This window comes from Notamacropus eugenii, chromosome 6 (genome assembly GCF_028372415.1).
Source record: "Notamacropus eugenii isolate mMacEug1 chromosome 6, mMacEug1.pri_v2, whole genome shotgun sequence".
NCBI lineage: Eukaryota > Metazoa > Chordata > Mammalia > Diprotodontia > Macropodidae > Notamacropus > Notamacropus eugenii.
The window spans coordinates 357,177,299-357,193,091 of NC_092877.1; the positions used below are offsets into that span (position 1 = coordinate 357,177,299).

Here is a 15,793-nt window from a genome sequence, read left to right on the forward strand (position 1 = left end):
TATAATTTTGGTGAGGTAGCTGTGTTCAGCGAGACTGTTGTTTCTACCCTGAATATGTATTAATAGCATGTACTGGAAAGATTTCTAGAGTGGATAAAATACATTTTAAACTTACTTTATGTATTGAATGATTTTATCCCCCTCTCTCTGTAGGTGTCTCCCTGTTCTCCCATAATATAACCCAGTTTTGAAAGCCATTTGATGATATGAGATCTTTATAGATTTTCTTCTGGTTGTCTTTGCCTTATTTTGTCATTTGATGTTTCTTGAATAGAATACATGTATTGATATTTTATTATGGGAGGGGAGTCAGAACATTCAGTTTGTAAGAAACTTAAATTCATATTTGGTTCTTGCAGAATCATAATGCATTTTACAACTCTGAAGATTCAGAATTCCTGGGGTAGTAGTGGGATGAAAATGAAACCTATACATCCCCCAAGTTAATTGTTTTGTTTATGTTAAGCATACTGAGTTATATTAATATTTCACAACTTATTTTTTGATAAGAATTATGAACAGGAACCTGGAGAGTCAGGGGATTTTGTGCCTTACAAAGTTGATTTGGCTGACACTGATAATCAACAAAGGTAAGAAGTCATCAATGAGACAGATTGATTTCCGCATTGCTGTCTCTTCCCTTTGTTTTCACCTCACATGCACTTCCCAAATATGCTATTCATACCACAGAACAGTCAAGAAGATCTGCCTGTGGTGACTGTCTGTCAGAACATCACACAGTGTCCACTACCTGGCACTGCTTGCCTCTCTATGGAAGAGAGGGATGGGCATCATCATTTGTTCTCTGGGACCAAGACCATATTTGTGTCTCTAAGTGTCATTTTTATTTTCCACGTTTCTTCCATGGTTTCATAGAATCTCTCATATTTTTTGCTGCTTCAGTGTGTTACTATTCCATTGCTTTCACATCGTAATTTGTTCTTCCATTGTCTAATCAATGGGCACCCACTTTATGTCTAAGTTTCTTCTTTGTTAGTATAATTTAGTTCCTTATAGAAGGAAGTACTTCATTTATTTTTTAATTTAAATATTTAATTTATTATTGTTTTCAGCATTCACTTTCATAAGTTTTAAATTTTCTCCCCTTCCCTCTACCCTTTCTTCCCAAGGCAGCATTGCAATCTGATATGGCTTCTACATATACATTTCTATTAAACACATTAGTCATGTTGCATAGAAGAATTAAAATGAATGGGAAAAACCATGAGAAAGAAAACAAAAGAAAAGAGAAAAGACTCTGCTTCACTCTGCAAACCAATTCCATAGGTCTTTCCCTGGATGTGGATGGCATTTTGCATCATGAGTCCTTTGGAAAAGTTTTACATCCTTGCATTACTGGGAAGGGCTAAGTCTCTCTTGAACTCCTTGAACACTGTTGCTGTTACTGTGTACAGTATTCTCCTGGTTCTGCTCACTTCACTTAACATCAGTTCATATAAGTGTTTTCAGGTTTTCCCAAAGACTGCCTGCTCATAATTTCTTATACAATAATAGTATTCCATTGTATTCATATACCACAACTTGATCAGCCATTCTCCAATTCATGGGCATCACCTCGATTTCCAGTTCTTGGCCACCACAATAGAGCTGCTATAAATATTTCTGTACATGTGGGAGAAGGAAGTACTTTAAAAGTGTAATTATCAGGCTATTTAGGTGGACAATTCATGCTGACTAAATAGTTCAACTGAATTTTGCAAAATATTTTATTTTTTTTGTTTTATTTTTTAATTATTAATTTGTTTTTACTTTTTCTGCAATCACTTCCATAAGTCTAAGGTTTTCTCCCTCTCTCTCCCCTCTCCCTCCCCAAGACAACATGCCATCTTACATGATTTTTACTCATACACTCTTATTAAACACAATTTCATATTAGTCATTGTATAAAAGAATTAAAATGAATGGGAAAAATCATGAGAAAAATGAAAACAAAACAAAACATAACACAGAAGAAAATTTTCTGCTTCATTTTGTGTTCCAGTTCCATAGTTCTTTCTCTGGATGTGGATGGCATTTTACTTCAAGAATCCTTTCAGAATGATATAGGACCCTACATTGCTGTGAAGGGCTAAGTCTACCAAAAAAATTCCTTGAACACCGTGGTTGTTGTGTACAATGTTCTCCTAGTTCTGCTCCTTTCACTCAGCATCAGTTCATATAAGTCCTTCCAGGCCTCTCTGAAGTCTTCCTGTTATAGCACAGTAGTATTCCGTTACATTCATATACCACAACTTGATCAACCATTCTCTAATTGATGGGCATCCCCTCAGTTTCCAGTTCTTGACCACCACAAAGAGAGCTGCTATAAATTTTTTTTATACGTGTGGGACCCTTTCCCATTTTTATTATCTCTTTGAAATACAGTCCTAGAAGCAATATTGCTGGGTCAAAGGGCATGCACACTTTTGTAGCTCTTTGGGCATAGTTTCAAATTGCTCTCCAGAATGGTTGGATCAGCTCACAGCTCCACCAAAAATAAATTAGTGTTCCAACTCTCCCACATCTTCTCCAGCATTTATCATCTTCCTATTTTGTCATGTTAGCCAATATGATAGCTGTGATGTGGTACCTGAGTTATTTTGATTTCCATCTCTCTAATTAATAGTGATTTAGAGCATTTTTTCATATGACCATAGATAGCTTTAATTTCTTCCTCTGAAAACTGCTTGTTCATATCCTTTGACCATTTATCAATTGGGGAATGATTTGGATTCTTGTACATTTAACTCAGTTCTCTATATATTTTAGAAATGAGGCCTTTATCACAGACACTGGTTGCAAAAATTTTTTCCCAGTTTTCTGCTTCCCTCCTAATCTTGGTTGCACTGGATTTGTTTGTGCAAAAACTTTTCAATTTAATGTAATCAAAATTATCCATTTTGCACTTCATAGTGTTCTCTATGTCTTGTGTGGTCATAAATTCCTCCATTCTCCATAAATCTGACAATGTAGGGTCCTATATCATTCTGAAACAATATATTGTTCCTTGCTTCCCTAGTTTATTTATAGTATAGTATTTCTCCTTAGAAAATGTATCCATTTGAACTTTATTCTTCTGTACAATGATAGGCATTGGTCTATGCCGAGTTTCTGCCACACTGTTACTCACTTTTCCCAGCAGTTTTTGTCAGGCAGTGAGTTTTTATCCTAGAAGCTGGTGTCCTTGGGTTTACCAAACAGTAGATTGCTATATTCATTGATTAGTGTGTCTTGAGTACCCTAACATGTCCCACTGGTCTATCACTATGTTTCTTAGCCAGTACCAAGTAGTTTTGATGATTGCTACTTTATAGTACAATTTGAGATCTGGTAGGGCTAAGCTACCTTCCCTAGCATTTCTTTTTATTAGTTCCCCTGATATTCTGGACCTTTTGTTCTTCCAGGTGCATTTTGATATTATTTTTTCTAGTTCTAGAAAATAATTTTCTGGTAGTTTGATTTATTATATTAGCTCAGCCTATCCATGAACAACTGATGTTTTCCCACTTACTTAGATTTGACTTTATTTGTGTGAAAAGTGTTTTGTAATTGTGTTCCTATAATCCTTGGGTTTGTTTTGGCAGGTAGAATCTCAGATATTTTATGGTTTCTACTGTACCTTTAAATGGGAATTTCTCTTTCTATCTCTTGCTGTTATGCTTTGTTAGCAACACATAGAAATGCACATGATTTATGTGAGTTTATTCTGTAACCTGAAACTTTGCTAAAGTTGTTCATTATTTCAAGTAGTTTTTTGCTTGATTCTCTAGGATTCTCTAAGTGTATCATCATATCCTCTACAAAGCCATAACTTAGTTTCTTCATTGCCTATTCTAATGGCTTCAATTTCTTTTTCTTTTATTATTGTTAAAGCTAACATTTCTAGCTCCATATTGAATAACCGTGGTGATAATGGACATCCTTGTTTCAGCCCTGATCTTATTGGAAATGCATTTAGCTTATTTCCAATGTGTATAATGCTTGCTGATGATTTTAGGTAGATACTGCTTATTATTTTAAGGAAAGCTCCATTTATTCCTGTGCTCTCCAGCATTTTCAGTAGGAATAGGTGTATTTTGTCAAAAGCTTTTTCTGCATCTATTGAGATAATAATATGGTTTCTGTTAGTTTTGTTGTTGATATGATCAATAATGTTGATAGTATACCTAATATTGAACCAGTCCTGCATTCCTGGTATAAATCCTACCTGATCATAATGTATTATTCTTGTGATAAGTTGCTGTATTCTTTTTGCTGATATCTTATTTAAAATTTTTGCATCTATATTCATTAGGGAAATTGGTCTATAATTTTCCTTCTCTGTTTTGGCTATTCCTGGTTTAGGTATCAGAACCATATTTGTATCATTAAAAAGAATTTGGTAGGGCTCCTTTTTTTTTTTTTTTTTTGCCAATTTTCACATATAGTCTATATCGTATTGGAATTAACCATTCTTTAATTCACTTGTAAATCCATCTGGCCCTGGAGATTTTTCCTCTGGAGTTCATTGATGACTTGTTCAATTTCTTTTTCCGAGATGAGGTTATTTAAGTGTTTCACTTCCTCTTCTGTTAATCTAGGCTATTTATATTTTAAAAAAAATTCGTCTTTCTCACTTATATTGTCAAATTAATGGACATACAGTTGGGCAAGGTAATTTCTAATTATTGTTTTAATTTCCTCCTCTTTGGAGGTGAGTTCACCCTTTTTGTTTTTGGTATTAGTAAATTGTTTTTATTCTTTCTTTTTTTAATATGAGCATTTTCAATTTGTTCTTTTTCTAGCTTTTCCAGCTGTCTGCTCAATTCATTGGCCTCTTCTTTTTTATCATATAGATGTTCAATGATATAACAGTCCCCCTAACAACTGCTTTTGTAGTATCTCATAAGTTTTGGTAGGTTTTCTCATTACTGTCATTCTCTTGAATGAAGTTGTTGATTGTTTCTATTATTTGTTTTTTAACCCATTCCTTATTTAGGGTTAGATTATTCAGTTTGCAATTAATTTTTGGTTCATCTTTCCATGGTCTTTTGTTACATATAATTTTTATTGCATTATGATCTGAGAAGATGCATTGACTCTCTCTGCCTTTCTGCACTGGATTGTGAGGTTTTTATGCCCTAGTACATGGTCAATTTTTGCATATGTGCCATGTACTGCTGAGAAAAAAGGTATTTTCCTTCCTATTCCCATTCAATTTTCTCCAGAGATATATCATATCTACCTTATCTGGAGTTTTATTCACCTCCTTAAGTTCTTTCTTGTTTATTTTGCAGTTAGATTTATCAAGTTCAGAGAGGGGGGAGGTTGAGGTACTCCACTAGTATAGTTTTGCTGTCTAATTCTTCCTGTAACTCCCTTAACTTCTCCTCTTAAGAATTTGAATGTTATACCACTTGATGCATATATGTTTAATAATGATATTGCTTCATTGTCTATGGTGCCTTTTAGCAGGACATAGTTTCTTTTCTTGTCTCTTTCATTTAGATCTATTTCTGCTTTTGCTTTGTCTGAGATTAGGATTGCTACCACTGATTTTTTTTTTACATCAGCTGAAGCATGATATAATCTGCTTCAACCCTTTACCTTTATACTGTGTGTGTTCCCCTGTTTCAAATGTATTTCTTGTAAACAGCATATTGTTGGATTATGGTTTTTAATCTATTCTGCTATCTGCCTTCGTTTTATGGGAGAGTTCATCCCATTCACATTCACAGTTATGATTACTGTCTGTGTCTTTTCCTCCATCCTCTTTCTGCCTGTTTATACTTTTAGTTCTCCCTTCTCCTTTTCCCTCCACAGTAGAGTTTTAATTTTTGACCACCACCTTTCTCTGTCTTCCTACCCTTCCATCAGCTCCCTCCCTTTTATTCCCCTTTTCTCTTACTACTTCTTCCCTCCCTTTTATCCTTCCCTCCCTTTTCTTTCCCCTTTCCCCTCCTACTGCCTATAAGGTAAGTTAGATTTTTATACTTACCTGAATATGTTGTTCCCTCCTTGAAGCAAATCAGATGAGAGAAAATCTCAAATAGTGCTCTTATTCCTTCCCTCTTTACCTCTGCTGTAATATGTTTTTGCCTCTTCCTGTGATGTAATTTACCTTTTTCTGACTCCTCCTTTTCACATGTCCCATTACAATACCTTCACACCCTTAAATCACATTTTTTATCATCACATCATTTAATTTATACCCACTCCCTCTATGTATAGCCCTTTTAAATATCATAATAAATATACAGTTCTCAAGATTAACAACTATCATCTTCCCTTATAGGGATGTAAACAGTTTGCCCATATTGAATAACAAGTTCCCCCCCTCCCATTTACCTTTTTAAACTTCTCTTGAGACTTGTATTTGAAGATCAAATTTGATATTGAGCTCTGGCTTTTTCATCAGGAAGGTCTGGAAATCTCTTATTTCATTGAATATCCAACTCCTTGCCTGAAATATTATGCTCAGTTATGCCACAGCAAGATCCCACTATTCTTGGTTGTAGTCTGAGCTCCTTTGTCTTACAGAATATCAAATTCCAATCCCTCCAGTCTTTTAATGTAGAAGCTACAAGGTCCTGTATGATCCTGACTGTAGTTCTCCGATATTTAAATTGTTTCTTTCTGGCTGCTTGCAGTATTTTCTCCTTAAATTGATAGTTCTGGAATTCGCAACAATATTCCTTGGTATTTTCAGTTTAGGATGTCTTTCAGAAGGTGATTGGTGGATTATTTCGATGACTATTTTGTCCTCTGGATCTGGGACCTCAGAGCAGTTTTCCCTAATGATTTCTTGGAAGGTATTGTCCAGGCTCTTTTCTCATCATGGCTGTCCATTAGACCAACAATTCTTAGATTTTCTCTCCTGGATCTATTTTCCAGGTCAGCTGTTTTTTAAATGAGATATTTTACATTTTCTTCTATTTTTTCTTTCTTTATATTCTGTTTGACTGATTCTTGATATCTCATAGAGTCATTAGTTTCTACTTGCCCAATTCTAATTTTTAAGGGATTGTTCTCTTCAGTTAACTTTTGCATTTCCTTTATCCATTTGTTTGATTGTTCCAGTTAGGTTTTGTATCTCTTTATCCATTTCTCCAATTTTCTTTGTAAATTCTTCCATGTATTATTTTTTCATATTTTTAAAGTCATTGGGCAATTTTTCTTCTACCTCTCTAATCTTTTAAGCTTTTAAAATCCTTCTTCTGCTCTTTAAAGAGTGCTCTTTGTGCTTGAGACCAGGTCATATTCCCTTCTGAGGTTTCAGATGGGAGTACAGTCTCAATGCTCACTTCTGCAGTATTCGTATTTTGGTTCTTGTCCCCATAATAAGAGTCTATGGTCTTATCTTTTCTGGTTTGCTTCTTGCTCATGATGATTGCCTTTTTCCTGACTTTTAAAGTGAATGTCTGTTTCTGCAGCACAGGGGCCTCTGTCCCATGGTTCTTGGGCTTAGAACTTGAGGCTTTGTGTATTGTGGCCTCTAGTTCTTTCAACTAGAAGCTAGAATGCTGCAGCTTTGCTAGGGCTGAGCTGGCTGGTGTGCCAAAGTAGAGGCTAGGTAAACTCTTTCTGTGTTTCCCCAGAGTTACTCTGTATCTTGCTGCCTCAGGCATGGGGGAGAGGTGTTCTGGCCACAGGAGTTCTCCTCACTTGAGCTAGAACACAGGCAAGCTCAGTGGTTGGTGGACCCCCATCTACAGTAATATCTTCCCTATTCCCCTGAATGTGCTAAGGCATGCTTGGGGTCCTGGTGTTGGTGCTTATGAATTTCTCCCCTTGAGGCTCAGGATCTCCTCCTGGTTCCTTGAGGTGGGGCTGTGTGGGACAGCTCTAGGCCTGCACTGCATTCAGCCACAGCAAGAGGAATCTCCCTTTGCAAATTTGCTAGCCTCTTGAGCTAAGAGACTGTTTACTCCTTTGATTGATTCCACTATTCCAGTATTTTTCCTGGGGAAATATTCTCTGGGTTTTTCTAGGTCAACAAGGGGAATGGGAGAGCCCTTACAGATCATTCAGCCATCTTGGCTCCCAGAATTTAAAGTAGGTGACTTACAGTCATTTAATCTGTGGACTGATAGTCTCAGGAGTGCCTGTTGCTGTTACCTGGGCTTCTGTGCTTCTCCCTTACTCAGTTCCACTGGACTCTCATCCAGGACTGATAGGTTTGAGAATTTGCACTGCTGCTTCTTCTTCAGTCTGCCTGGTGGTTCCTGCTCGCCTGTGCTGTGGTGGGGTCTGCCCTGATTCAGCCTGTGCCCTCTGTTCTCCTCAGTCCTGTGCAATAGTTCTTCCCTGTTGACCTTCCAGCCTCTCCTGGGCTGGAAATCTGCCATACTCTGTTTTCTGTTGGATTCTGCCACTCTAAAATTTGTTCAGATTCTCTTTTTAGAGGTACCTGAAGGGGTTTGTTGTAGAGCTTAGATGGGTACGTGCTCTCACTCCTCACTCTTGGCTCCACCCCCAAAATATTTTATTTAAACCATGTTTAAATTTGCACGTGCCTTATAGTTGATTTATCATCATCATTATTACCTTCATCTGAAATTCACATAGTAGTTTTAGCTTTGCAGAGTGATTTCCATATGTTATTTCACTTAATCCTCACAAAACCCTGTGATGCAGGGATCACTATTATGCTCCCCTGATAGACTGAGAGGTTAAATCCCCTGGACAGAAATGCATAGGTAGTCAGTGTGTGAGGTAGGATTTGAACTTGGGCATTCCCAGTGCTATCTTCCCTATGCCACCTATGGAGCACAAATCTGATTCATTTTCTGCAGAAGGAGTGGACACTCACAGTGCCCTTCTGGAAACTATTTTCTGTCAAGATTTGCTTTGGTTATTATGAACTCTGAATAGTTTTCTGGACCTATACTCTTCTAGTGCTGTTTTGATTATGTTGAAGGGATGGTTTCAGACCTTTTTAGTTCTGGTGGTATATCATCATGCTACCTGAGGTGGGATTTTCACTCATGTCTTCCTGACTGTATCAGTTTTATCCTGCAGGCACCTGGCTGTGCCATAGCAAGGAGTGGTCAGTGAACTGTGGCCACATCAGCTAAAATGAACTGACTCCTAAAACTTTATCAAATTGGCACCATTTTGTTTGGCCTGAAAGCGATCCTCTCAGTGGTGTTTATTCTTTTTTGTTTTTCCTCCTTAACATTGTGCTGAACATGATTTTGGACCACAGACTCTTGCTTTTGTTTTTGTATATGCATCATCTACACCAGAGGTGTCAGACGTAGATAGAAATGGGGGCCACCAAACAACGCCTAAGAACCTCTGTGTGACACATGTTGACCTGGAAAATGACATATTAATGTCATCCAAGTTCTGGTGTATTTTTACTTATTTTAAAAAAATATTTCTCAGTTCAATTTTAATCTGGGTCAGGACAAACTTGGGAGTATTACAGGCCTCAGTGCAACCTTTGGGCTGCATATTCAGTATCCCCATCTTGCTTTATGCCCGGCACATGGTCAGTGCCTAATGTACATTTCTTGGGTGAATGGAGGAATAGGGAATTAAATTGTAACCAGCATCACCATTTCTCACTTATCTTCTTAATAAAAAATTAGGTGGTTAGACGGTGAAAACTTAAGGAAAACTTAAAAAAAATACAAGTTTCTACACCAATTTCACTTCTATTAAATATACTAATTGACATAAATATTTTAATTTATGAAAATTATATGGTTTTAAGATCTTAAAATGAAAAATAATTGAGCTGTGCTTATTGATAATGATACATACTTTCATATGTACTGCTGATGTATGTTGTATGTGTTTTACTGGTAGACTTAATTTGTAAGTGATTGATCTTTTGGTTTTCTGAAATGTTCTCTTCTTCAATTTTTTCTTGCTTTTCTTAATTAGAATAATTAGAATGGGAAGGAGAGAATATTTTTTAAAATTAGAAATGTTCCAGTTGTAAGGGTAGTCAGAATATTAAGGAGAATGCTTTGTTTTCTAAGTTTTAAAGCAAATTAAGGTTCTTCTGTCTGTTTTCTTAAACTGATTTTTTAAAAAAAATTTCTTTAGTGATTCATTTTTTTCCACGTTTTTTTTTTTTTGGTTTGAAACTGAAGTTGGGCAGTTCATCAATATCAGAAGAATGATTTTCACTTTGGAAAAGACTTACCCCTTTCACTGATGAAGGTCACTGATGCTGTGCGACAGCATGGATATTCAACTAAGGATAAAGACGTGTTTTCTCAATGCAGCAGAATAATCTCTTCAGCCTCCAAAGATACTCTGAAAGGTGTGATTAAAAAATATCCTCATTATAAGTGTTAATATAATTTAAACTGATACCAATTTACATTTGTAAAAATTGTAATATTATACAGTTTATTCTGAAATCACAGTTATGTTTCTATTATAATTCTAATCAATACATTGTAAAATAAAGACATAAAATTCCTAGCTCTGGATCTGTTAAAATAACGAAAGGCAAAAAAAGAAAAAAAAAGATAGATGGAGACAAGGTGCAGTGGAAAGATTCCTGGCTTTGAAGTCAGAGGACCTGAGTTCAGTTCCATCTCTAAGACTACCTGTGTGGCATGGAAAAGTAACTTATCCTATCTAAGCCTCAGTTTCCTCATCTGTAAAATGAGGATGATGGACTAGATTGCCTCTGAGGTCTCATATACTTCTATATCTATATTTGTATAAAGTAAAAAGAAATAAATAATAGAAAAATATAATGATAAAGAGAAAATGACAGATATGAAATCTAGTAAATATTTTAACAAATTTCCATTAATTTCAGCAATATTTACCTCGGTGAGAAAAAGTCACCAAAAAAGAACTTCTCTAAAAAACATTATTTTCTCTTCCCACATTATGATCCAAGCCATTCATTAATGGAGCTTTTAAATCTGGAGTGGGGAGCCTGTGGCCTCGAGGCCACATGTGGCCCTCTAGGTCCTCAGGTATGGCCCTTTGACTGAATCTGAACTTCACAGAATAAATCTCCTTAATAAAAGGATATAAAGGCTCAGTACAAAGCTCAATGAACCTTCACATGATCACCTGCTGAACCATCAAAGCCTTCCATTGACATCATTTACGTTGCAGACCTCAGGACCTGGATAAGGAAATGACTTTCATCCTTGGATTAAGTCAAGGAATTGATGTCACTCTCTTTTTTAGTATGGTCATATTCACGTGTTTATAGAGGTACTTAGCCTGTGCTCATGTTAGATCTTAATTTCTACGACCTAGTAATTCTCATAAGCAAACAGCTCACGTATAGGATGAAATCAGAGAATTTTTGTTTTACATTTACATATGTATGTATGTATAGTTATAGCATACGTGCCCTGTGCAACTACTTTTAGCCAGGGAAGCTGGAGTTCATTGCTTCTAGCAACCTCCAGATTAAGAAAATGAATAAAGGCAAAGTTGAGGCAGGTCTGTCCCAAAGTGAGAGACTTGATTGTCCACTTGTCCCCACAGGACAGAATTACAAGTAGTGAGTGTTAGGTGCAAAGTGGGAAATTAGGGCTTCATGTCAGGAAAAAGAGCTGTCCAAAAATGGGCTGCCCTCTAATGACGGTGGATCAAAGGAATTCTTCTTTGGGATCAAGGGGCCGTTTCTTCAGGCTTTGAAGGCTCTTTCACTTTTGAGCATCAATGTGCTTTGAAATCAGTATAACTTCAACAGCTTTATGAATTTGATTATCCTCAGTAAGGTATCTCTCATGTAGAGATCTCTCTCTGTTATTGATAACATAGACACTTGGGCATCCCTTTCCCTCTTTGAAATTTAAACTGCAGTTTAATTTTAAAAGACTTTGCAAAGTCTAACTGCTTTGCATCTTTACTAGGCTGCGTGGGACCCGTGATGGGCTGTGAAGCCATGGCCTCTACTGTTTACAAGTCCCTTAGTGACTTCCTAGTTACAACACTTCTAGGGGAGGGGACAGTCTACTGGCTGCTCCATTCAGACCAGAGAAATTGTGTCATTGCATTGCAAAAAGCAAAACAAAAAAAAACACAAAAAACTCATAAAGAATTTTCTTTCCTCCAAAATTAGACTAAGAAGTCTGAAATCAAATTCAGTGGCAATTCTTTGAGCTGCCAACTTTGTATTCATATACGTAATACAGGTTTGCCCACTGCCCCCTGTGTCTTTACCCCTTTTGTTGTGTGCCCATTAGCCACTCTTCATCAATGGGCATTTAGAGAAAAATTGAAACTCAAACTGCTTCAGTTTTGCTGCTAATTATTGTTGCTGTTTGTCCTTTGTTCTCGACGAGTATCATGAAATCAGGAAGGTGATGCCATGACTTGCAAGGGAATTGGATTTAAGTGAGGGATGGCTGTGCAAAGGCGCCAGCCTCACTTTCTCCTCTGGAGCCACTGGGTCCAGTGGCAAGATACAAGTCAGGACTACTGGAGATGGTCCCCACTGCTCATGAATAGGGCTCTTATAAAGTTTGAGTGGGGGAAAAATTTCCCTAACTGAGTCAATTATAAGAAAAATTCAGATTGACTTTCCCATGTTTAGAATGTTAAAATTGATCCAGTGGATCATTAGAAATTATCTAGGCCCCACCCTTTATGCTATAATAGATAAGGAAGTGTCTACAAAGAAGCATGACCTCCCCAATGCTTTTCTGGTAGTTGATGTCAGAACTTGGGCTATAGGGTAGGTCTCCTGAATTTCCCTATCTCCCCCTTGGTGCAGTTTATTATGTTAACAATATCTATAAGTAGATGTGTGTCTACACACACATCTCACATTTGAAATACATGCTTGCATGTATATACAATACTTTCACACCAAACCACTTTTAAATAATTTGATAAAAGTCCATTATGTCATGTTTATTTATAGATCTATGTCCTGTGTAACTTTCGAATGACACGGACAAATCATTTATTGTTTCTTTTTATTGTAGCTTCATTATCAAGAAGCTCTACTTCAGATTCTCCTCGAGTAACAGAAAGAGTGTCGACTGTTTCTAGTGAAAAAAATGTAACAAAAAAGAAAAGCTTTGTATTGGAAAATAGAAAACCTGATGAGAAAATCCATTCTTCACATCAAAGGACCCCTTACCACCATAATGTTGATTTAAGGGATTCCCATGGTGACAGACTGACATACAATTGTAAAGGTTCCCTGGAAGGGAACAGTCTTCATGAGAACAGCAACTCACATGAACCTAGATCTATGAAGTCTTCCAAGGTAAAGCAATAGGTTGTTTAATGATTTAAAATTGTTCCCTCAATCTAATTACACCCTATAATTTGACCAGTGAATTTCACATTGATTAAAAGAGGATTAATATTTATTATGGAGAGACAGTGCTTTGATGTGATAAGAGCTTAATAAGTAACTCATTTGGGAGTAAATGATAATGAATTTAAAGTCATATCCTGTTACAGTGAATAACCATCAGGGCAAAAAGGTTTCCATCAGAAAATGATAACTGATACATTGTGATAGTGTAACATGCATTCTGAATGATGAAATTCACTACTGTGAATAATAATTCAGTACAAAATCCCTTTTATCTAGTTGGTACTTAATAAGTCACTTATTATAAGGATATATATATATGTGTTTTATATACATGAATTTGCATAATATACATGGTATATGAAACATGCTGATTTAAGTAGGAACAAAAATGCATTGTCTACTCATGGCAAAACATTTTTTTCAGTGGACCAAGGAAATAAATGAAAAAAAAAATTCAGGTTTTTTTTTGAAGGGGAGATGGAAACAGTGAGTGAGTAAGTCATTCTAGTGTGAAAAAAATGAGACGATAAGTATTGATTACCATCTGTTATCATGTGTATGCAATGTCTGGTCTGTAAGTTGGCATAGTGAATTGGTTAATACTAAAGAGTAAAACATTTAAAAAAGTATTATGTTTTATTTGACTTTACTTTGAGTAATATCAATTCATTTTAAAATTATTTATCCTTAATTTTTATATAGCTTTCACTTATCCATACATGCTTCTCCACTTTTCCCTCTGGAGAGGTATCTTTTATGCCAAAGTACAAAAAAAGAATGAGAATAAGTTGAGCAAAGCTCACCACTTCACTCACATCTAACATTATATTGGATATTCAACATCATCTGGGAGCCAATCCCTATGAGGCACTTCAGTGGTGTAGCAGATATTGCTGTGGGCTTGGATCATGAGGACCTGAGTTCCAGTCTGGCCTCAGACATTTACTGTGTGACCTTAGCATCTGTCTGCCCCAGTTTCTTGAACTACAAAGCGCAAATAATAACGACACTTACCTCACAGAGTAGTGAGGATCAAATGAAATAAAAAGTGTTTGTGAAGGACTTGTCACAGTGTCTAGCACGTAGTAGGCTGTTTAAATGCTTATCCGCTTCCCTTCCCCATCTCCTCCCATCAGTGCAGTCTTTGAGACTGAAGTTGATCATTACAACTAAGCAGTGTTTGGTGTCCTTGTAGTCATTGTTCTTTTGTTTTACGTTTCTTAGTCGTTGTGTATATTATTTTCTTGGTTCTACTTATTTCATTTTGTATCAGTTTGTATAAATCTTTCCATGCTTCTCTATATTTTTTATATTCATTTCTTAAAAGCAGGGGTGCTTAACCTAGGTTACAGTTTAATGTCTTAAACTTCTGTGATGTTTCAGGGAAAAAGAGGCATATTTTTAATGATTTATTCTAAAAGCATAGAGGCTATAAATAACAGAATCCCAGATACTTGCTGAATAAATTAATTTATGAAAATATGGTACCCTTGCTTGAGTAGCAAGAATGTTGAATTTGGCACCGAAGGACCTGGGTTCAAAACCCAGGTCTGTCACTTGTTAATTTTGTGACTTTGGGAAAAAACAGTTAACCTCTTTGAGCTTCATTTTTCCATCTGTAAAATCAGGGAGTTGTACCAATGATCTCTAGAGTTTCTTTCAGCTCTAGATTTTATGATTACCAGATATTCTGGGAGATATAGAAGTATAAGTAATGTTTCCTGCTTGTAGTAAATCTTCATTGTAGTTGTGGTGGTAAGATAGGTGAAGTATCAGTCAATAATCTATTAGAAATATAACATAACTCTTTTCACCATTTTTCATTTCCCCATTCTGCTCATTTTATGCTGCCTAATATATATCCATACTCCAATTCAAAAAACACTCAATGAGAACCTGTCATATGCTAGGTACCATGCTAGGCGTTAGGTAGGGATACAAAGCCAGGAACATCCCAGGTCCTGCAATCAAGTAATTTATTTTGCACTGTGAGGTTACACCATATACAAATAAGTAAGGGCAGTGACTGTACAGGAGGAATTGGAAGTAATATCAGGGGTGCTACCAACTGGGGGCAATCAGGAAAGGCCTCAGGAAAGGATGTGTCTCTTGATCCAGAACTCAAAGGGAATAAAGGGTTCTAAGAAGTTGATATCATGACGAAGAGTGTTTTAGACACAGAGGAAAGCCTACAAGGTGTGGGTGTGAGAGTATCTAATGCATAAAAAGGAGAACTGTACTTAGATTGGCTGAAGCCAAAGTGAGAAGGGTTTCTAATTTCCATTCCCCACTTCCTCCAGGATTGGCTACCTACGTCCTAAAGAGTACTTAAGCCAGGGAGACTCCACAACCAGATGATAGTATCACAGAACAGAATTAAGATAAAAGATTTTGAGCAGGAAGGGGACCTAGATGGCGCCAGACCAACCCTTTCTTTTGAAGGTTGGGAGACTGAGCCTGAGAGTGGAAGAAAAGTGAAAAGACTTGCCCAAGGTAATCCACAGAGTTAGTAGCAGAGCCAGGATTTGAATCCAGGTCCTCTGA

The 15,793-nt window shown here is 36.5% G+C and overlaps 1 protein-coding gene across 3 annotated transcripts in view; it reads left to right on the forward strand.

Annotated features, from left to right (window-relative positions):
- Positions 1 to 15,793, forward strand: part of ZBBX (zinc finger B-box domain containing) — a 153,929-nt gene that overhangs the window by 90,710 nt on the left and 47,426 nt on the right. For all 3 annotated transcript variants that reach the window (XM_072618557.1, XM_072618558.1, XM_072618559.1), the window contains exons 13-15: positions 511 to 590; positions 10,086 to 10,258; positions 12,906 to 13,192. In XM_072618557.1, coding sequence (XP_072474658.1) covers positions 511 to 590; positions 10,086 to 10,258; positions 12,906 to 13,192 — 540 coding nt within the window. The remainder of the gene's footprint in view (positions 1 to 510; positions 591 to 10,085; positions 10,259 to 12,905; positions 13,193 to 15,793) is intronic.